Source organism: Heliangelus exortis, chromosome 21 (assembly GCF_036169615.1).
Source record: "Heliangelus exortis chromosome 21, bHelExo1.hap1, whole genome shotgun sequence".
Lineage (NCBI taxonomy): Eukaryota > Metazoa > Chordata > Aves > Apodiformes > Trochilidae > Heliangelus > Heliangelus exortis.
Window position 1 is genome coordinate 8,540,358 of NC_092442.1, and position 24,112 is coordinate 8,564,469.

The 24,112-nt window shown below is 37.5% G+C and overlaps 1 protein-coding gene across 3 annotated transcripts in view; it reads left to right on the forward strand.

Moving 5' to 3' along the window:
* The window catches only part of BRIP1 (BRCA1 interacting DNA helicase 1), a 98,621-nt gene that overhangs the window by 46,816 nt on the left and 27,693 nt on the right, over window positions 1-24,112 (forward strand). For 2 of the 3 annotated variants that reach the window (XM_071765031.1, XM_071765033.1), the window contains exons 18-24: window positions 7-89; window positions 1,117-1,443; window positions 2,185-3,018; window positions 4,146-4,219; window positions 4,797-4,875; window positions 6,578-6,799; window positions 8,424-8,581. In XM_071765031.1, coding sequence (XP_071621132.1) covers window positions 7-89; window positions 1,117-1,443; window positions 2,185-3,018; window positions 4,146-4,219; window positions 4,797-4,875; window positions 6,578-6,799; window positions 8,424-8,581 — 1,777 coding nt within the window. Of the gene's footprint in view, window positions 1-6; window positions 90-1,116; window positions 1,444-2,184; window positions 3,823-4,145; window positions 4,220-4,796; window positions 4,876-6,577; window positions 6,800-8,423; window positions 8,582-24,112 lie in introns of those variants that run through there. The other variant, XM_071765034.1, reaches the window with a different exon arrangement.

Below are 24,112 nucleotides of genomic sequence, written 5' to 3' on the forward strand. Positions count from 1 at the left end.
CTGCAGGTGTATAAGACACAGGAATGATTGGGGTGCTCTAATTTTAGTTGATGATCGTTTCCGGAATAACCCCAATAAGTACATAACTGGTAAGCTCCAGAAATCTCTCTGGGAAAGTTTCTATTATTGACAAACAGAGAAAAATCAAGTTTACAGAACCATGATTATACAAATAGTAGGAGAAGTCATAATGAAATATATCCAGTGAACTCAAATTGTGCACTTCAAACTGGAAACTCTCGGGCTGCACCCGGGTGTATTTCTAGTTCATTAAATACACTGAAACTCAGCTTTAGAAATACAGTGCTCAGCCAAGTAAATTTCTTTTCCCTTTTGGATATGAAGATAATGATACAGAAATGTCAGTATGCAGAATTTGAGAACTGTAACACCTATAAAAAAATTTAAGAACTCTTAATCTTTGCATACTAACTGTATATAATGTGTTATTTACATAAATGCATGTGTGTTTATGAATTTTAAAGAATTTTTAAAGAGTAGTTATTAGATTTTTATTCAGACTTTGATAAAGACTCTAGTGAATGCATCCTTTCTGCCAATAGGAAGCTTTAATGATTAGGATAGTGGTCTGATTTTAACATTGTGGTTTTTTTAGGTAAGAATAGGCAAAGGTTGTGCTGTTCCTATTATGGGATTTCACAGAATCATCGTGGTTGGAAAAGACCTTCAAGATTTCCTCAATACACAAATAGTATTTTCTGTTGTGGTTTTATACTGGAAAATAAAACTGGTCAGGCACACTATCTTAATTAAATAAAATTGTATTAAAAAAATGAAGGAAGAAATTGCTTGGGAATGCTTTGCTTCTGTCCTGTTTAGGAGAGAGATGGGCAAAAAGATGATGTAAACAGATCATGTTGCCATCTCGTCAGCAGGTGGAGCTCAGCTCCTGCAGTACCAGTCAAACAAGTTCATGGCATGGCTGTACTGCAGCCACAGTTAACTTACCTGAGCAAACAGAAGTAATCCATACAGTAATACACACACACTATACATATGCAGAAGTATTTGCAGTGTTAGGGTACTATTTCCTGATGTGTGATGCCTGCTTTAGGAGGTGAGGTTTTGCTGGAAACAGAATTTTTTCTTTCTTAGGATTATCTAAATGGATTCGCCAGCAAGTGCAGCACCATGAGAAGTTTGGCAGTGCCCTTGAGTCCCTCCATGCCTTTGCCAGAAGGAACCAGAAGGGCACTGAGTGCTCATCAGAGTGCAGCAGTGAATTTCTCCATGGATTTTCCAATTCCAAAGACCTGTCACAAGCCTCACAACAGGAGGCAACCATTCACCTGTCACCAGATGTTCCTGCTAAAAGTGAGGAGCAACGTTTGGTGTCAGAAGTTCCCATTCCTGAAACTGTCAGCTCAGTTAATCCTACAGCATCAAACCAGCCAAGTAACATCAGGGCAACAGTGGAACAAAGTATGTGCATTTTCTGTGGAAAAAAAACTTCCTTAGCAATTTTAAATCTGAAGCTGCATCTTTTTTTTGTTTGTTTCTTTGGGTGGGTTTTTTTGATTCGATTTTTTTTTTTTTTTTTTTTTTTGGAAGAAACAAGTGGGTTTTAAGATTATGGAAGTGCCATGGAGCAAATTGTAATTATTTGCAAATGTGGATGAGCTGTGCTCAACAGACTGTAATTAATTGTCATTCCATCTGGTTGTCTTAAAACAATTGATGTATGATAAGTTTATAGTCCATTCAAAAATGTTTTTACCTAAATTTCTTTTTCTGTTGAAAACGATGAAGATAATTTAAGTTGTATTTGAGGCAGATGAAGATGAACATTGTAGCAAGATGAGTTCCTCTGTTGTTTAGACAATATGGTGGGACATCTTTCATATAACCTCTTCTGGTACCAGATTTACAAGCAGATAACATTCTGTTCCTAAATTTTAGGGGAGTTTATGACTCCATTTCAGGCAACAAAGATGTAAATAACAAAAACACACACACAAAAAAAATACAAAATCTAAATCCAGTCATACTCTACCTTTACATGTGCCTGTAATATCTGGGCTTTTCTTTGTGTTGGATCTTAATGAGTATTATAAAATAACTGTAAACCTAACAAAAAATGATCATTTTTATGTGCTAAACATGCTGTGAATCAGCAGAGAGAAGACATATAGTTAATTAATGTTTTGTGATTTTTTTTCACAGGTGGCCAGAAAGCTGACAGAGAGGGTCATTCTCCCCATGTAACACAAAGAAGAAAAGATATGGGCTCCACACCCAAAATGCCAGCAACTAAAGTAGAGAGAGAGAAAAAGAATGGTTGGACTGATGCTGGTGTTACAAAAGAACATTGCTCCTTTAAACCACTGACTTCAACACATTTGCCTGTAGCCAAGAGCTGCAAGCCCACAGCTAGGAGCAAACAAAAGAATGTGAGTAGGCCAAGTGAAGCTACTGATAGCATAAATCAATGTCAGTCATCATTTATTTCAGAACAGAAACAAAGTGTGCCAGAGCCATGTTTGGAAACAGATTTTTCAGTCAATACTGAGGCTGCAGTTGTTGAAGAGCATCCTGATGAGCTGCAGCTTCAAGTTGAGCCCTGCAGAGAGTTTCCTTCAGCAGGAGGGAAATCTGAACTTGAAAAGTTAAAGGTGCCTGCAGAAGCTGAGGATGAGGATGAGAGTATCTACTTCACACCAGAACTCTATGATGATGATGTGGAACCAGAGGAAACAAAAATCAGGCCACTGGTTCCAGCCTGTAACACAAATGAGCAGCAGGTGAAATGTGGAAACCCCATAATCTCTGCTGGTCTTTTTGCAATCAGCACCTCAGAAACACAAACCCTGACTGAAAAAAAGATGGATGGTGATGGCAGAAGCACGAGTTCACATGGAATAATGGAAAATGAGGGGCCTAAGGATAGTGGGATTATTAATCTAGAGAGGACTTGGGAAAGAGAAGCAGAGCAGGGAGCCTCTGAGGAGATGGACAACAAAACAAGGAAAATCAGTCTTTCCAGATCCCGAAATAAAGGTGTGTCAGCTTTCCTGTTGAACAGTGCTAGCACACAGGGACAGCTGGGGGAAAGGTAGGGAGCAGCTTTCCAGTACAGCCTCCCTGTAGAGCAGTGGTGGCTTTCAAGTCCTCATCTAATACATGTTCCTGTCAGCCTCACTTTTTCACTCCAATTTATTGGTTTTCACTGTGGAAGTTATGCCACCTGCAGTTTTCTATAGGTATAATTAAGATTCTTCACCCATAATTGGATATCAGGACATCATGGGTGGAAATTCTAAATAGAAGCCCAAGTTGCATTTGACTTGTAATTCCAGGCTGAGGAGGTTTGTCTTTTACAGAGGTGTAATCAATCTGCTATTGAATAATATCAAATGATCAGGGTAATCCTATATAATCAAAATATTGACCTATATAATCAAGATATGGTTGGCTGTATTTTTGAGGGCTTTTCTTTTTAAAACTTAAATATGTAGAACAGAATCTCTTACAGATCAAGTAATATGATAGATTGAGTCAGGTATTGAAGCAGATGTGTTCTTCAGGGCTTTGTTTCCCTCTAATTCCTTCTGTCAAAATGTCTATCAGAAGCTTTATAGTAGTATTTGAATACCTTGGTATTTAATAATCATGAGAAGTCTGTCTGTTTGATATAAAAATTGAGGTTTCTTTACAGTTTCCTTTTGTGGGAGGATCCAGTTTCTTTTGGCCAGGTTCTGTCTGTATTCATATTAAAATGTGTACTCATTTGTGTGCCCTACAAACACAATTCCTGTGTAATGCATAACCATGTAAATTTGTACATAAAGCTCTTTAAATCTTCCTCAGTCTACTTTTCAGTTATTTTAATTTTTTTTTTCATTTATTGCACTCAAAACAGCCAGGATTTTCCTCTAATAAAGCACACTATGCCTGATTTTTCAAGAATGGGCTGTTCATTTCCATAATACATTCATGTGAAGATGTAGGATTTTTATAATCTTTTATAATTTTTATAATCTCATCAGTTGGTTTGTGGGTATTTGTAGATTTTGACAGAGAGCAGCTATAAAAGCTAAATTATTGGCCCTTCCTCTCTTACTTTGATATCATAGCTAGATATGATCTCTCCTGCCTAAAATAACAAAATCTTGACTTTATTAAAGGGTTGAAAGTTCAGAGAAGATGCAGAGGAAGAAAAGCTTCAGTTAAGCAAAGCAGCTGCACCAGTGAGAGAAAGGTACCCTGTGCATCATCCACCTTGTTTTAAGGGGCTGTAGAATAAGGTGCAAGGGAAATAAGAATAATTCATTATTTAAATTTTAAGTGAAATAATACAGACAAAACAGTTTATTCCAGGTTTGCCCTGGGTTCACCCTCTCCACAGACAGCTTTGTGTCTCATGGGAAACCAAAAGGCTGAGTGGTTCCAAGTGTTATTAACACAGATATGAACTGCCCAGAGAGTGCAGCTTGTGACACATCACTGCTGTGATTCCTGTTCTGTTACAAGAAATGCTTCTGATTTCTGACTAAGAAGAATGTTTAGGGCAGGATTTGCAAAGAGCATCATGACACAAACTCAGCCAGAGTTAGGGACTTGTCTTTTCTAGGCTGGTTTGCAAAATACCCAACTGATTGTCAGCTGTATTTTTAAAATTTATTCCAATAGATTTCTTTGAGCATTTCAGGTAGTATATTTAATATTTCTCTGAAACAGTTTTGATAAATCTCTTCATGTTTGTATTAAAAGCTTCAGTCTGCATAGTTACTATATGCAAACTAGTATTTACATCAATTTGTGTATTGTCTTGTTAGAAGGAAACAGATCACCAGCCTTGCAAGAAAGGACTTTATTGTATTGTTTGTGGAGCTGAAATACTGCCCAAAGCAGAGGGTAAGATCTATGTAACTGGTCATTTGTTTCAGGTTGGAAATGAGAAGATTTTGAATCCATCTTTTTACTGACCTGGTTTTAGATACTAAAGAGATATTTTAGAATAATTGATTAATTTCTCCAGTGGGCATGGTAACTAGATGAATGACTTGGAGATAAGTGCACTGGAAACCTGCAGAAAATACTGAGAAGGGGAGATGATAAAAGAGATATGTCAAAATCTATTTTTACTTTCATTTTCAGTGAAAATAAGTTGAAGTAGCCTCTTTCTGCCATATTTCTGTTGCTTGATTCAGTGCTCTGGTTACACTGACCTTTCTTGAAGTACAGTGGGAATCTGACTGGTAGTTAAGAGTTAACTGAAGGCAACTAGTCCTGGCATTCTGGGAGGCTGAAGGAACTTATTTGTAGCATAGTGGCCCATTCACTGGGCTGTGTATGTTCCTTCTGAGGGGTAGGTGTTAATTTGCTACCAGTTGCTGTGAGAAGTTTGTTAATACCTTGGCACAGGAACTCTATGAATCTAATGCATGTTTTAATGAACCTATCAAATTTTTACTGAAAAACCATCTGATTGCTCTGTCACTCTTCAGCAAGTAACCTACCTTGTCATCACTTAGTGTAGTTTTCAGTCCCTGGGTGACCCATTGTACAAAATGTGGATTAGATGTTCTTGGAAATTGTCTCTCTGTTTTTTCTTTCCATTTTTCCAAATCCCGTGTTGATTTGGGAAAGTCTGAAAGCTGATAATGGTATTAACAACTCTGCTGGGTTTTTTTTAATGCCCTGGATCTTTGGGGTACTGGGCCATGTGTGCTGATGACCTAATTACAAAATGGTCTTATCAGTGGAAAATAAGAAACAATTAGATAGAGGTTTTTAATATACTGAAAGAATGTACAAAACATTGTCCTCCAGGAGAATTTAGTGGGGAATTTTGGTGGTCCCAGGTTATACAAACTGAAGGTAAGAAGACATTTGCTTTTCTGTGCCTCACTACTTCATCTTGGGATGTAATAAGCCAGAAAGCCACATTTTTAGGAGGTGCTGCAGATGATCTGGAAGTTGAGATGAAGAGAATTTTACATTAGACACAGCAGAAACCTTGTTTCTTGTGCAGGGTTGTGTTTCCTGCAGCCTCTAAATTAGGGAACTCTTAAACCTTTAAGATTTGTATAATGTCATGGATAGGTGTTGATTTCTTTGATTTATCAGCATCATCATATCTTTGCAGTTTGGGGTAGAGTCTGAAATGGAATCCCTCTGTATGAAATTAAAACATTTTGAGTCACTGAGGCACTTTAGTGCCTGCAGTTACCAAGGTGCCTGTTGTCAGTGCAAAGTTTTATGCTGTTTAAACTGAATCTCAGATGTCAGTTGATTGATGAAGGTGAAAAAAATCTGCTACAGTGGGAAGAAAATGAAAAATAAATGACTTGATTCAAAATGGATTCAAACTCGTCAATTTGGGAGTAATAACAAGGGGGAAATTATCTGTTGAAAAGTAAATTTTGGACACGTTAAAAAAATTTAAATAAGGCCCATTTACATCAATAGAAGTCTTTTCAGTGTCTTCAGTGGGTGTTGGATCAGGGCCTAAATTACCATCTTGTAAATGTGGAAAGTTTGCAGTGTGTTCAAACAGTACTGTATTCAAAACCAGGGATATATAAAGTCTTACACCCCACTTCTTAAATTGTAGGAATTTTGAGAAAAGCTTGCCACAGTAATATTGAACTGCAAATAATCTGGAAACTCTTCAGAAATCCCAGTGGAAGAAGCAAAGAATCCATTAATAATTGTATGTGTGAACTAAATGGCATTTCAGAAGATGATAATATGATGTTGGTCATCTCAGATGCTGCAAGTCTTGGACATCTTAAAGAAACTTTGAAGGTTTATCAGATGCCAATCAAAAGTGAAGGTAAACCTTACTGACAAACCCCACCTAACTTATGTCAAGTCCTTTAGCTTTAAATACAACATGTTATTTTCTTTCATTTCCTGCAGGTGCTTTTGGTTGTGGTAACATGGTTTTCTCTCTTGACCTAAGTGTGAAATCTCCCACAGAGAGCTCCAGTTGGAGTCTCTTGCCCCACTGCTTCTTCCTTCCCAAAATACCACTGCCCAGGTTTTGCAGCTATGTTTCATGGAAGCATTTCTAAGCCAAGACAAATTCATGAGCATCCAAAATGACTTTTCACCTGTCCTTCATGAAATTGTTGCACAGAATCTTCAAAGCTGCACTGAACCTGTAATTGTTTATTAGGAACTTTCCTCCTTGCAAGGGACATGGAAACACCACGTCACAAATCATGCATAGTAGCAGTTGGCTGTTTCCTTTTTTGTGTCAATAAGGTCTTGGCATTGGTTTTTTTTTATTTCTTCCTAGTAGTCAATAATTCTGACTCCATTGTTCTTTAACTTCCACACCTTTCCATTGCTCCCACTAAAGTTTCTTCAAGTTTTAAGGAAATCCAACAATTCTTCACTGGATATGAAATAAATGCCATTTAGTTTCTCCTTCAAGGACATTTTTCCTTTGCATAGCTTATTGAAAGCTATTTGGCTTCTTAAAGCAAACAAGATTTATTTTTTTTTTTAAGTGAAATTACCAAATCTTTCAATGCTGCTGGTATTTCTGTGTCCTCTTGCCAAGGATTGGGAATTTTTCTGAAAACCTCAGTCAGTTTTTGAGAGGTAAAACAAGCACAAAAGTGATGGTGCCATCCTGAAAAATTTTAGTGACAATTGTAAACCATGGCTTTGACCTTAGATAACAGAGGAAGATTATGAGTGGAAGTTTGGCTGTTTTATGGGATAAGGAAGTTGAAGGCTTCAGTTAGGCTGAACCTAACTGTCCAAGGCATAGTGTTTGGCTAGAAAGCAGCTAAACAGCAAAACCATCTGGACCAGTGGGGTTTTTTCAGGATACTGGAAATTATAGAAATTGGAGAATCAGATACTGACAAGAAAATATATTATATACACTGATTTTCTCCTTACTGGGCAATTCACAAGACTTTACAGCCCATACCTTTGAGCTTTTGGGAAGTTAATGGTAAGATTTTTCCCCTGAAACTTCTTGGGTCTTTCCATAGCATTCTGATCAGGAAGAAAATGCTCATGAGAAGAGAATCACTTACATTTCCCATAAGAAATTCCAGTCTGTGAACTGGAGGCTGATACCTGGAGCCCCAGTGGTGAAAGTGGGGCTCTGGAGGAGGGATGTGTTGGGTAGGAGATCATCCCAGGTGTCAGACATGGACTGTGTAACCCTTCAGCAGCATTCAGGTGCCAGAGACTGAAAGTAAAGTACTAAAGTGTGAGCAATTCTGGTGTTAGGGTTATTTATGACAATTTATGACATGATTTCCATCACAGGGAGTCAATTTCAGAAGTTACAGGCTCTGCTGAGGTGCATCCTGCACATTGTTACTTGCTGGCAAAATAAGATTATTACCTTTTGAAATGTGAAGTACAACTTCTGATCTTTTAAAAATCTTTCCTGATGCCTATGTAAAGCACTTTTTCTTTCTTTTTAAAAGACTTGGATGACAGTTTATCTTTAAATGCTCTTTGGAATGAGAAGGAATATTCTCTGACCAGTTACTTACAGTGCAGGAGCTGTGTCATTCAGTCGACTTCTCTGTGTCCTTTGATAGGAGCTGAGGTCACTCATTTCAGTAATAAAGTACAATCATGGGTAAGTCAAATTAGTTTTATTTTTATATTAAAATGATTACTGAATCGTTTGTATAGAAAGTATTAAAATACAGTTTCTCTAAAAAGGTAGAATGAAATTTTACCTGGAAGAATTGTGGATGTTTCATCTGATCTGTGCCACAGAGAGCTGAAATCATAGTTAAGACCCAACTTCAGGTCACTTAATATATTTGTAATTTATACCTAATCTGGTGCAGTGCCTGCAGCATTGTGCCTTATGAAAAAAAAGCAAAAAGATAAGAAAATAAGCAGCAGTTATCCGTGTCTTTCATGAGAGGAAATCCAAGACAAAAGATATTTGCACAAGTCAGACTTGACTTTTCAGACATGTTGTTGTATGAGGGTTGTGGCTCTCACAGATTTTGAGCAGAGCCTGTGGGTGAGCATGGACAAGGTCTAAAGGAGTCAACAGGAAGAAACTTTTTTAGCTGTATTGTATTTCCAACAGGTTAGCAAACCAAATTCTCTATAGAATTCTTTCAAATCTAAACAAGAAGCTGTGTGTATCTTTGCTGTCCTCTATGTCATGCCTTAGTTTAAGATAAAGACAGAGGGTGAGGCTCCATCCTGAATGAGCTGTGCAGGTAACCTGAGGACACACAGGTCTTTCCTGAATTTTTCTTCACTTATATTCTGCATATAAATATAATGCAATTTAATCAGATATTTTTGAGACTAAAGCTTTGCCAAAACTTGAATGGGATCTTTACATTTTGGCCTGAGTACATTATTCTCTCTGTTAGCTATTTGAAATGCACTGTCTGGCTGTGTGGAGATGGAACAGAGTTTAGGTAGTGTTATATGCCATGAATGTAGGTATTTCAAACATTATTACTAAGATTTCAGCATTCATTTTGTATCAAAGATAATTAAATGTTACACTGAGGGCATTTATACTGCAAGTTTATGAAATAAAGGGATCCTCTGCAGTATAATTAAATTATTTTTTGTTTTCTCTCCACTCTTTTTCTGCACATTTAAAACAAGGGGCTCTGCCAGGACATCAGAAAGATTGTGTTTCCACTTCTTTGGTGCTTCCCATGTCTGGCTGTGCAAACCAAATGCTGTCAGCACTTTTATTCATGCTGTAGGTGGGCAGGAGGGGGGGCCTGGCTCTTACTCACACCAGGTGCATCAAGTGTAACTATAATCACCTGCTATTATGTTTACAAGTGGTGTGAGTTTATTAGTGTAAAAGAATCAAGTATTCTTAGCCTACTTGTGGATTTAACTTCTTTTAGCAAGAAAGACACTATTAATTGGTGCAGTTTTTCTAAATATGGGTTTTTTCCAATTTTTTTTTTAAATATATATTCTGTTTCCATCTTCAATCTTGTTAAACTTCTAGGCTTGGAAGGGCAACATAGGCTAAAAAAGACCACAGCTGGCTTTGGAGAGCCATTCTGAAAGCTGATGGCTTTCAGGAGAGAGAGAGGGACATCTAATCTCTTAATGCATGGCTTTGTTTCAGAGAGAGACTCAGGGGTGGGGGGAAATCCCATCATCTTCAATAGACTCATAAAACAATTGTCAGAACTGGCATTTTTGCTTTGAATCTGTTGTAAATTGGGGGCCTTCTGACTACATTATTATACAAGATGAGAGCTGTGGGGTGAGGAAGGAAGCTGCTCTTGTTTTACTTCTTCTTTGTGTGAAAAATACCTGTTGAGAAAGGTGGCATGGACCTAGGGATGTATGATATTAAATACAGCTTTAATTTTGTCATCTCCTTGCTTTCAATCAAATGGCTGTTGATTTCCTGCAGTTGGAATATAGGAATGTAAAGTAAAACTTACAGCATGAGTCTGGGGAGGTTAAAATGGTGTTTTATTAAATGCTATCATATACCTGAGCAAACACATACATGAGGAAACTGGGATTAGGGCAGTTTATCTCCCAGTTATATATTGAATACAGGATCCTGCTGGTTTTGAGCATTACATTTGTAGAGATAAAATCAACATTGTAGTTGATACTGTTGCCTACCCTGAATTAAATCATGGACATTGTCATGTGGTATCATGTGTCATCTTAAATTACTCTGTGTCATGTGTCTAGAAATCAAGTACAGTTGGTTCTGGAAGGCAAGGAATTCTTCATTTAATAGAAATCACATTGCTGTGGGAAAGCAAGCTTGAAATAGAATCAGTGGAAAGAATATCTGTAATTTACCTCTAGATTGGGTGATCATTTAAGGAGGCAACACTGTCTTTTCATGGCTTCAATCTAAGGTGTGATTAACAAATGTCATTTTGTAAATCTTTTTTTAACCTACTTTTTTTCTTAATCAATTATACATGTATATTGAAAATTAGATTTTAAAATTTACTGCTGCATCTCTACAAATCAGATTACATCGTGTATTTCCCACTGACCCAGAAACCTCCATCAACTTATTCAGACTTTCTGCAAAATCGGGGGCAAGTAAGTTAATACTGGGGTTTGTATTCCTTAAAAATACCCTAAATATTTAACAGGAATATATATAATACATATATCATATGTATATAATATACAGGAATGGTAACAACTTTATCATCCAGAGCTTTGGAAATATTTTGGTACCACAAACGCAGCGCACTGGGAGGAAGGCTCCAGCTCAGCTAATGCAATAAATTGCCTTGTAAATGATGAAAGGTGGATGCAACTGGGACTAAATTTTTTAAACTTATTAAGGAGTTGTTGCTCTGATTAGACAGTCAGCTGCTGAGACAGTGGCTTTTATATAACAGGATCTTGTTTTGTTCAGCATGTTGCCACATTTGGCAAACTTTTCTCTTAATGCGCCTACGGGGAATACCAGTCTGACCTCAATCTGGGTAAAGCCTTAAGAGTGGCTGTTGTGAGGGGTGCTTGCAGGAGGTGGCACAGTCATCTCTGCAGCCTCTGGATATTTGTTATCACATGGTAATCAGATTCCTCATTCTGTTTAATAAAGATTTCATCTGCCACGCGAATGCATAATCGGCTGTGTCCGAGTGCCCGTCTTTTGTCTTGAGCAGATTGCTAAAACTGTATTAAGCATCATTAGACAAAAATGAAGACCTTATTAATTTGTCCTTTATGTGTTGTCCAGCAGATTGGGCCTCATTATTATGCAAACACGGTACACAGAGCTGCCCCAGAAGTAGCTCATTAATGTTTCTTTCCCTTAGCACGTAACAGATTATTATTGTGAAGTGTGCATGAAATAATTGCTAATTATGTGCCTTAAGTTGTACAGTGATTGTCTGTCTAGATTTTTTTTTTTTTTTCATATGCTTTAAGAGCACTCTGGAAAGCCATCAGAAGCTCCAGGTTAACCCCACCAAAGCAAGTAAACCAGAGGAAGTGAATCACAAACCAGGCATTTTATCACATGTTTTGCAGCCTCTGAAGAGTAATTAGGACAGCCATGGATTGCTTTGTAGTTACCTCTCACTATGCTTCTTATTGTAAAAGAAATGACTCTCAGCTGGCAAATAATTTAATAGATATCTCTGCTAGTGATGCAGAGCAGGCAAGTGTGAACTGTGGGCTTCTTGTAAAAAAAACCCAAAGATTGAGAAATAGCAATTCTTGATTTAGTATGGTTTCCTTAGTCACACACCACTAAACTCTTACATAGCTCTAAATAATGTTCTTTCTACCATATGTTTTCCCAAACACAGTTTCCATTACTTAGAGCTCTCTATTCAGTATGATTCTCCTTAAAATTGGTAAGTATGGTGGAAATTACATTTGGCATTCATCTGTAGTTTGACAACTTTGGGCTAAGTGTGTAATTGGTTTAAGCTGGTAGTGCTTCATACTTATCCATGGCACATCTTCTGTAATCTCTCTGCCACTGCAGCTGATAAGACTTGGCCACAACTGAAGTTTTTGCAGTGCTGGAAATAAAATCCTGATTCATTAAGGGCTTGCATGGATTTAGCTTTATAATCTGGTTTAGAAATTGTGAGTGGTCAGATCTTAGATTTGAGCTTTTGTTATCAAAAAGATGCCATGAAAACCATTACATCAGCATAGCCTGAAAGATACAGTGATTATTTCTGAAAAGAAGCATTTGTGACTGGCAATTATTTATTATATATGAGCATTGAAATAGATATCCCAGAGAGTTAAGAGGGTAATAATATTCATCTGACATCACTTATAGTAAATAATTTTGGAGTCTAACTGCATTTGGTTAGTGTTAAGTAGTTGCTTATGTCAGCTGATACCACCATTTTAAAATGGTGGCTGCTTCACACAAGTGAAAATGAATAGAGCATGCTGGCTGGAAATTACTCTTTAAACATTTCATGTGCAATAAATCATTACTGAATATTTATGAAAGGCAGACACATCTTACCCTTCTGAAAAATCACAGTGAAATTCTGTGGAGACCAAGTTCTCTTTACTGCACTGTTAGCTCTTGGCCTTGTGGATATTTACCATGACTGATAAAACTGAGAGTAGGCTGGGTGGCATTGCAGAAATAATTATTTAACTTGGATTATTTGAAATACCTGGCAATATATTGCTATGAACAGGCAGAGGTACACTATTAATACAAACCTGCACTGTGATTATCATAATTTCTTAAAAATGCTTTCTAAAATGTCAGTGATAGTGTTGCACACTAATGTGTGTGTTTGTAGTGTAATCCAAGCAGATAGAAACACACTCCTTTCTCTGAAAGCATGAATAAATGTTGTAGCTCATGGTTCAGTTGGGCTGAAAAGGACTTGGAGCTGCAATGGTTTGACACTGAACTTTTCCTTTGCCTTCACGACCCACATTTCCCTATGAAATCACATTTAATGTTTCCAACCTTTCCAAGATTTCCTTTATTGTTTGGGTTAGAGTTGTGTAGGTTGCCCTAAGGACTGCAGGATGATTCCATAGCACCTGGGAGGAAACACTTTGACCAGGATCATCTTGTAGGTGAGGTTATTTTTATTTCTGGTGCTGACAGGGAGATTGTTGCCAGGTAGCTGTGATTATTAGATCCCTCATCTTCTGCCTCTGGCACTTTAGGACTGGGTTAGGAAGAAGCTGGCCAGGCCTGTGGAAAGCACACTGGTCAGTGGGGAATGCTGCAAGTGGTCTTCTGAGAAAACTTGTGTATAGGAGAGAAAAAAAGAGTTTGGTGCTCCTAAGCTAATTATTTTTCAAATTCAAGGCTGGACTTTCAGAGTCCCTTTTGTAGTCTTTTTAATTTTTTATAGGTAAATAACATAAATGATGCTCTGATAAGTCTGACAGAAAAAAAATGCTAAGTTAGTTGTCAGGCTTATTTGAATTCCACTGGTTTGAAATTCACTTGAAAAGAGATAAAATTTCTTTCAAGATTTTTTTGGAGAGGTGTTTAAAAATACAGGGATCAAAAGCTACCATTAGGCTTGCCCAGCATTTAGTGCAATTTTCTTCAAGTGCTGGGCCAGTCACCAGCATGGTGATTTATTGCCTGCCAGGTACTGACAGCCAAGTGATTTTTCATCTGCCAAGGTCAATGCTCAGTGAAGTTGTGAGTGGCAAAATGTAATTGTTTTTCTTGCTTCCTTTGCAGTGGTGCTCTACTGATGCAAAAGCAAAGTTTTGCTTATATCAGCTCAGGTGCTCTCTGCAGGTGAAGTCCTGGAAAGTTCCTGTCCTTCCCCTACACCTAGCTCTGATTTTGTGTCTGTCTGTTCCTCTGCTGTGTTTGGGCAACTCTTGGAGAAGCTGCATTGCAAAATGCATCCCTGGGATGGTTTGGATTAAGAACGTTGCTGGTTTTGTGGGATTATTTTTATACTGGATCATTTCAGGCATCTGATTTGTGGTGTGATCCCACAAATGGTTTTTATCACTGAAATGAGATCTGGGATGTGAAGAAGCAGAGTGTTAGTGCACTGATAGGTGATGCTTAGGAGTTATGGCAACTGTACAGTAGCAGCTGCTGAAATTACAGCTTCAATATTCCAACTGTTTTATATTCTAATGAGCAGCCCTTGTCCCAGGCTGGTTTTTTTTATCCTGATTGTGTCAGGCACACAGTGCAGCTGCCACTGACCCCTCAGTCAGCAGTAACAAAACCCCTCTTTGTCATCAGTATGGGAAATGTCTTGGCCATTGTGGGTGTGAATTCAAACCAGCAGAGCAATCATGCACAGGAACAATCTAAAACTCCACAGTTCATTCAGAAGAGTCTAAATGTCACATATAAATGATTATATTAAAGTTGTTTTTTTTTTAAATTGTAGTTTACTGAACCTTGTTACACAATTCAAGTACAGATGAGGTCGTTTAAGCATCCAAATGCTGTAGAACTTTTATTCACTGGGTGCATGTAAACTTCTCATCATTCATTTTGTGCAGTGAATTCTCCCTTCCTGTAAATTCCTGTTCTATTCTATATATCCAGTCAAGGTAAGAACGTTTGCAATTTGCCTTTTTTCCTTCCACTGAGTGCACTTGCAAGTAATCTGACCCTGAAGTTTACAAAGCAATTGGCATTTTTCACACTTTAAGAGCCAATGGCTGTAGTAGAAAGAAAGAGGAAATCAGATTTGTTGCAGATGTTTTCTAAATCAGATACCTCTGGGTTCTTTAAGCCATTCCCTCCTTCATAGGAAATTAGAATAACATTGATTCCTACAACATGAATATATTATTATAGATTTATGTGATTAAACCCCATGGTGTCCAGCAGCCCCTGCACTGTGGCATGCAGCAGGCAGGGATATTCCCTGTAGTAGTTCTGGCTGACCAGTGCACTGCAGGAATTCTGGTTTGGGAACTTTTCTGGTCCTTAAATTGCAACCATACAGCAATAAGAGAAGGTCACAGGGTGGAAAGACAGACAATTCCCACCAGTCTTCCATATGCAATTTGTATATGGTATTGGTTATTTTTATTGTTTAAGTTCATAGCTTCTTCCTCTTGATGGGTTACAAACATTTGGCCAAATTCTTTGCCTGAAGGAAGCTGAGCCAAGGATCAATTTGGTTCTTTCTCCTCTCTGAAGGCCTTGAAATAGTAGTAATAATAATAAAAAAAAATTGGCAAGGATTTTGAAGATTTTTATGGTGTTTCTAGATAGATGCATGGCTGCACAAAGATTTAGCAATGTCTTTCTTCAGGGGAGGACTCAGGCTGTTGGATAAAACAACACCTCAGCACATTTGAATGCACAGAAATCATGGGTGACTCCAAACTTAGTTGAGCTCAGTCCCACAGTTTCCTACTCTGATGATGAATAAACTTGGATGTTCATTTATTTGGTTTTCATGAAGTGCTTTGAAATGGTCAGATGAAGGTTTCTAGAGAATCCTGCCTTGGTGCTGAGTGGACCTGTCTCAGTTTTCTACCATTTACTTGCTTCCAGGATTTGTTTTTAAAGACATAATTTCAAAATGGTGTTTTCTCTCTGGCAGATACAGGATCTTCCATGTGTATGTAGGACATCTCATTTCTCTATTACTTTTGTTGATGCAGTTTAGAACATTGTTGGTTTAGCTCTAGATAAAAGTAAAGAACTTTTCCTGGGCAGTTTTGACATCTACCTTTATTTTTTATAAACCTCAGCTGCAGTTCACATGTGTGGAAAAAGTGTCCTTTTATTTTTCACAGGGTATGGTTGAAAAAGGCCTATTTCCATTTTGGCTTTTGTTTGAGCAGCTTCCAAAACATCATTCTGCTTTTTTTAATTTTTTTTTTTTCTGGCAAATTTGCCAAGTCTAACTCAGATTAAATTTCTTTGTTAGATTTGCTCTTTTAAGCATCTGGATCAGCAATTGTATCCCATACTATGTAGTAATGAAACATTTGGAAATCATCTGAGAAATCATAGTAAGCCATGATAGTACATTCTTTTTTAAAAGAATATGTAGCTTACAGAGTAGTTTAGGAGAGTTCTTTTCTGAGTAAAAGTTATTTTGTTTGAACCACCCTAACAAGAGATTACAGCTCATTCTTTTGTGAGACAAGGAGATATTATTATCTCTTAAACTCTTATCACCACTTTTATCACTTGGAAATATTATTTTGCTTGATGTGTCTATAAATATATATATTCCATCCCAAATTCTATCATTCTGGGATATTTCTGGGAAAAAAAATAGACATAAACAGAAGGAATTTTTATTGTAACTTGAAGCCAATACACCACAAACTGGTGAATGATGTGGTTTGGTTTTTTGGGTGCTCTGTGCTCCTTTTGCTTTTAAAAAGATGAATCAATATTGAAGATGTAAGTTCACCAGTAGAGCTAAAACCCCCACATTTTGTTAGCTTAAAATAAATCATAAGAATTCATAGTAAGAGAGAGACTGTTTTTCCCATGTCATAAACTTGAGACCAATTGTATAAAGTCAGTCTGCTGGTATTTTACTTTCAGTATAAATTGTGGTGAGGGGTAGAGTTTGAAGAGAAACAGATCTGAATTCTGGTGGTAAAGAACTTGCATACCCTCTTCATTAGCTCTAAGACTACTAAATTGAAGAAATATTTGTCCATTAAATAGAGTCCCTCAGAAGAGAAGGCACTCTGGGAATTTGGAAAGGAATAAATATGCTTTGAGTTCCCTCTTATGCAAATAGATTTATTCACTGAAAAGAACTAATGCTGTAGCCAAAATATTAATTCCTCCACTGTCCACACGACTGGCTGCGATAAAGAACCAAGCTTTATTTTGGGTGCAGATGTCTGAATATTAATGATAATGAGCAGTTCTTTAAACTTTGCTGCTCTTTACTACTATTTTTTTATATTCCCAACTATTTTTCTGCTATGAAAAGCCACGCAAAGCAACAAGAGGACTGCCCAGAACAGAACCAGGATGTTTCCTTTCTTGCAGCTAGATTTCAGCTATCAGCTGATAAAACAGACCCCAAATCCAAACCTCTTGTTGCTTTGGATCTTGTTCTGAGTGTCACCTTCTGGGCATGAATCAGAGCCAATTTTCTTTTTCAGAGAGTGGGGTTTTTCCTTCCTTTCTCTTTCAAGCCTGTGTGATTTACTGCTGCTTTGTAACGTGGTGTCTCTTGTAAAACTTCTTCCTCCACAGTGAGTATTTCAGCCTTTAGATTAGAAACATTTTGCCTGTCAGAAAGACACTTACATGGTGGGTAACCAAAGGAGACAAGTCAGGAGAGACTTTTTTCAGTAATACAAATATGTTCCTTGTCTCAAAGCTTATTCAGCAGCATTCAAGGACACCTTGCTTGTTGAGCATTGGCATCTTTACACTTTTTGCCCACTGCTGGCTCAGAAATTCTTACAAAAGAATTCATAGAAATGTTTGGTCTCTGTGAATAATCAGCTCCCCCACTGGGATATCCATTTGGTTTGAGTCCTCTGGTACTGGAGAGTGTGTGCAGCAAGGAGCTATTTCTCTCATTCCCAAATACTCTTCTGGATTGGGGTTGGTTTTAGAGGCAGTTTTTATCACTCCCTTCTGTGTCTTTTTTTTTTTTTTTTTCCCCCAAGTTTTGGGCCTTTTTCCTCAAGTGTCCTTGGACTGATGAAGGAGAAAGTAGCATGAATGGTTGTACAGGACATAACAAGCAGGAAAAAGCAGATGGCTACTCTGTTAATGGGGCTTCTCCACTTGATCTCACAGGGAGAAAGACCTTTCCATTGTCAGAATTTCTCAAAGCTCATTGATTTTTCATTCTAGCAGGATTTATTTGCTTTTGAATCACTGCTGTGCTGTTGTCATTAGATGCTGAACCTTTCACTGGGCTGTGTTTCACTAGGTTTTTCATACTTGCTCTTTTAGGATTCCTTCACAGAACTCCCTTCTTCCCCCTTTGCATTGGGAACTCTCAACAGATTCCAAATAAACCAGGCACAGTCATTCTTTTTACTTTTATCTTTTTTTATTTGAAGTAATCTAAATGCAGCATGGCATATTTTAGTTTTTCCTTAGCACCCCAAAACATTAAAGTAAAAATTTACCAGAAACAAATCTTTCTAATTCAGCAGCTATGTTTTGAGGTGTTTTTCCACCCTAAAATTCTTTTAAAAAATGCATTTCTGTAATTTAAAACAAACCCCACAAAAGATACCCTGGCAGAAGGGTTAGCCATGTTGTTCAGCATTATTCAAGTTCTTCATCCTCTTCTGAAGGAAAGCAGGATGGAATGACTTGAGGTTGCAAAACTGAACAAAGTTTTCTGAAGCTGTGTGCTTAAGCAGGAACAGCTGGAATCTCATGCTGCTTCTTTTTTAATTAATCAAACCCACTTCCTCCACTCTGTGCTTCCTTGTGGTCTGGATCTGGAAAAGATGAAAACAGGGACTAAATAGAGATTCATGTCTTCTTACTTCTGCTTTTGGGTTTGTATAGCAAACTAATTGGAATGCATTTTTTATTCTTCTTTATTTATCATCTTATTAGTAATATTTGATATTATTCTGGATCCTGAGAAACGGGGACTTAATAGAGATTCATGTCTTCTGCTGCTTTTGGGTTTGTATAACAAACTAATTGGAATGCATTTTTTATTCTTCTTTATTTATCATCTTATATATATATCTTATAATATTATATCTTATAATATTTGATATTAATCTGGATCCTGATCCTTCAGAGTTTTATTTTCTGCAGTTCTACACGTGCCAGCTGACTCTTGGGCAGCAGCAGGAGCTGGAGAGCTGTTCCTCTACAGCCTGGATTTTACTGTAATAAACCAGTCCTCTTCCTGCCACTATAACAAACTAAGTGGAGTGCATTTTTTTTTTATTTATTTATCATCTTATTAGTAATATTTTATATTCAGCTGAATTCTGATCCTTCAGAGTTTCATTGTCTGCAGTTCTCCACGTGCCAGCTGACTTGGGCAGAGCTCTTTTAGAGCAGGAGTTGGAGAGCTGTTCCTCTACAGCCTGGATTTTACTGTAGTAAACCAGTTCTCTTCCTGCCACAGGAGAGTTCTCTCCCAGTTGTTTAAAGATGATTGCTAGTCATTAAAGATGCTATTGATTTCCTTTTTCTTCTTGACAAAAGCTGGGGATGTCAGCTTATGTAGCTCATTTGTCATCACTGAACTGGAGGCTGAATCTTCCTTCATTGCTGTGTTTTTCAATGGTGTTGTCAGAACTTAATCTACCTCAGAACCCTGTAAGTTGTTTTGTAAAGGAGGGGGAAGCAGTGTTCTTAGCTGCTTCTGTGAAAGCATGAATATCAGTCAGTTTGATGCTTCATGGCATACTAAAGAAAAAAAAAGTTGAAATGTTAGCATTTATAAGACACTTTCTTCTTTTTTTTCCATTCCATATTAAGCCACAGGTACTGTGTTAGACCACTGAAAAGCTAACTTAAAAAAACCATATCCCAGGTCAACTTCTGTTCTGTGCTTTTTGTCTCTATTAATTATTTGCTTTTAATTACTAAATTTATGAATAGAGGGAATGCCACCCACAGATAATACTGCAAAGTACTTGACCTTAACTTAAATCAACTTTTGTCCATTGGTGTGCAAGGGAGTTTGGACTCTTTGGGCATCTCCACTGGATATTCCCACTTCTGCAAATCAGTGGGTTTGGGAGTGGAGAGATGACAGACATGCCAGTTTCTTTGGGAGTGGGAAAAGTGCTGGAGAAATAATTGGGATGCCAGTAAGGAGGAGGGGTGGATGGTAAAACAGAAAATAGCCCTGAGAAAAATGTTTAATGAAATAAAGGGATTGAGTGGAAATTTAGCCTGAAAGACAAGCTTGAAATGTAGAAATACCAGCAGCAGTGATGATAGCACAGGCTTAGGTGCAGGCACCACACAGTGTGCTCTTCAAAGAGGTGCTTGCTTCCTTTTATACCCATCCTGAGTACTGGTTGCTTTCAGTTCCATCAGCAATGGGACAGAGACAAAGTGCACAAATTTTCTGACATGTTCTTTGTGGGGATCTCTAAGCCAGGTAGTTCCTAGAAGTCTGTGTGAGCATGGATGAACTTCAGCTTTCTTTGGTTAAATTAAAGTTCTAGTACTCAAGGTTGTGTAGTAAAGATAAGAAGCAATGCAACTATACTTTCAAAACCTGAAAAGCAGCAATGGGTAATTTATTTTTGAAGATTTTTTACTGTTTCAGAGACTGGAGTTGTGACTTTTACCCATGTTACTAATGCAATGATATGTGCATAACTTAAGAACTTTATTTTTGAAATGTCCATATTACTCAATGCTTTATTGCCAGAGAATATCAACTCTACACAGCAAATCACCAGAACCTGGGACAGTGGAGGAAACTGATAAATCCAACTGATAAATCCCAAAGCTGTGAATGTGTGGGACAAAACATTTCCAGTTCTTTGAGCTGGAACTCCCAGGTAGGAGCAGAAAATCCTCTCACTGATGTGAAGGCTTGGGTTGTAAGCAACCATAACCAGTGTATCAAGAGCCAGGAACCAAAACAGCAGCCAAAGCTCTGGGAGACTAAGCCAGAAATTGCTGTGTAAACCAAAGGTCAGGAGTGCTGCTTGGAGGCACAGCTGCTGGGTTATGTTGTTGACCAAAGGCTGCTTTAAATAAAATTACTGCTCTTAATCCAGTCAGAGAGTGTGACTGTACCTGTGGTTGCCATTACCTGCCTAGGAGGTAGATTGAGCTCACTGGGGAACCTACATTTGAGCCTCTGAATTCTGGCAGTGGAGCAGTATTCTGAGAGTTGAGCAAATGGATTATTTTAGAGGGAAAGGTAGAAAAAGGTTGAGAGAAACCTGACAATTCAGACAGTAAATATGAGCGGGATGTGAAGAGTCTTGGACAACTTGGAGAAATTTGGTTGAAGTCTAGAAAATCCTCAGAAATTATGAGATATGCTGATCAGTTTTTATTGGGGGATTTTCCTTTTTTAAATTCAAGGGGTACCTGACTGGGTGCAGGTTTTTTTGCTGAAGGTGAAGCCAGGGAAAACATGTAGGAATATGTCACTTGTTACAATTAATTGTAAATGAAATGCACATCCACTGGAGCATGGGAAATGCTGAGCATGAAAGCCCAAACTTTGCCATATGTCCAACACGATAACATTTTTAGCTCCTTAGTTTGCTCCTGATTGTTGTGTCAAGTTGCTTTCTATTTATTTCTTTGCTTTGAAAAAAGTGTGGAGGATGAAACAAAACAAATGCTCCAGGTGGCCAGACTGTCTGGTAAATGAGCATGGGGATATATGGAGTGTGTACAGGGACATGTTGGCTTCCCATTATTCTTAGGATGAACAACAGTGAGCCCACAGGGTGCTGGTGAGAGATTCTGGTCTCATTTTGTAGTAGGAACAATAATTGTAAACTCAATTTAATGAAATGCTTAAAAAGTCCAAGTGTCTGTGTCAGGTAGAATCAGTATTAGAGTGAAAAAAATCCTGGGGTTGCTTTTGTAGGTTTTTTGTGGCTTACAGTATAAAAATTCTTGAAATTACAAAAGGGAACTGAGGTAGAAAATGTTCTGATTATGAATAGTGTGTTTGCAAACCAATGTAGGAATGGCTGCTTATCTTGTCCCCAGTTAGATTAAAAGCCCTAATCTAGAATCCAGTGAGAAGAATTTATGGGAATCTCTGTTTCCTTACCAATATTTTTTAGGTATAAAAGAGGAAATATGCCTGATGATATTAATTTGCTGTTAACTAATATAGTACAACATCAGTAACTGGCAGTTAATCTATCAAACTCCTGCCATGACATCTTACTTGTTGTTTTAATATGTTCTAAGCATGAAATGTGTTTTTCAGGTATGTTTTACATTTGCACCAGGTAATGGAAGGTACAATATATTACGTGCTTGTGTCCCAGAGGAAACTTTTAAACAAAAATAATTGAATGCAGTAAATCTTCCTCCTGCTATGCCTTCTGCATTGTATCTTTGAGTTCATTCTTGCTGATGCAAGGGACCACTGCCCTTGCCCACCATATGTTTGCTTTACATTGCAAGGTTGGTTTCATTTTCTCTCTTTATTCTTAATTTCTTCGTTAAGTGACTTTTTTTTTTTTTTTTTCCTTCTGAGACTTAGAGGCCTCTTATTACAAAAGATTGCTGTTACTATTGGTAGTAAGACTCTAGTTTTCAAATAATTAGGACCATCCACAAGCTAATAAATCTGTCCTGAAATTTTCATTTGCTTGTGTACATTGAATAAGTTTGTATTTAACTGTGTCTCTGGTTGAATGATTTATCAGGTGTTTATTTCCAGAAGTTTTCATCATACACCGTGGTGAGATGATTTGATGCACAGTAGGTTTAATAACTTTAATGCTCAGATTATTATTCCTGTTTGGTGTAGGGTTTATTTACTCCCTTATCAGACACTAATCTTCAAGATTTCCTTGTCCTGTGAATATGCAACTTGTTCTGGCTGATGCTTAGCAAATACAGCAATCTCATAAGTCACCTTTCATAGGGTCTGGTATACCACTTGGTTAGTTGTTTCAGAAGGTAGAGAGCTACACCATATGCCATATGGTGAATATAATCTTATATATAATATAAATATTGCCCTTTTTAAAAAAAAAATCTATTTTCCATTTGGTCATTCAGTGGTCGCTGTTAGGGGGTTTTTTTTGGATTTTTTTTTTAAAGCAGCTGTGTTTAAAAGTGGTGATGCTCTGTACTGAGAGTTTCTAAAACCATGTAAATGGAAGATTTTTAGAAAGAAGCAATGGTATGGATTATAAGTAATCCAGTAAAAATAAATGTAGCCCAGGCTTGCAGTCCTGGTTCACCCAGCTCCTTTCCCCACCCAGGTGTTTGTTTAGCAGGAAGTTTTCTTGAGACACGATGAGAGAGGAATTTCACTCAAAGCTGGTTGGACAAGTCCAGTGTCAGGTAGCTTCAATGCCAGGAGCAGTCATGCTTTGTTACAAACTATTTCCTCTAAATGCTTTAAATCATAGCTTGAGACAATTACTGATCTCAGCACAATGAATGCTGTACTGGGTTATAATATAAATATTAAAGACACTTAGAGCTGCAGGTGGGTTTGGAACTTCCTCGCTGCTTTTATCTTTTATAGAACCATAGGTATTATACAAACACCATTATTCAGATAATAGCCCAGAATGAAAAAACCTTAAAACTGTTTCTGAAAGTCTAACTGCTGAATTAAACCTGCTTCAGCATCTTCTCCTTTGTTAGAGGTCTGTTTTTAAAGAAATCTCAGTCGAAGTCCACAGCTTAGAAAGCAAAATATTACCAACAGGCTGAAATGTAGTAGCTGAAACCAATTGCAAACAGATGGGATTTTCTTATTCTGATTGGCCATATGTTGCCATAGGAAAAAAATTGAAAAATCTAGTCAAAACATAACTCATGTAAAGGAAGTGACCTTGATTGTTCTTGACTACTAGATGGAATTTTTTTTAAGCCAACACGTAGAATATATCAAATGCTCTGCAAGAATGGCAGGTGTTTGTAAAATAAGGGATACAGTGTTTGTATGGGTAGTTCAGAGGGAAAACACTGCTTTGGGAAAAAAAACCGAACAAAAAACCACCACAAAAATTCTGCCATCTCCACAGGTGTAAACAGAAAGCACAGAAGTGGTGGAAGTTTCAGATGAATCATGCAAAG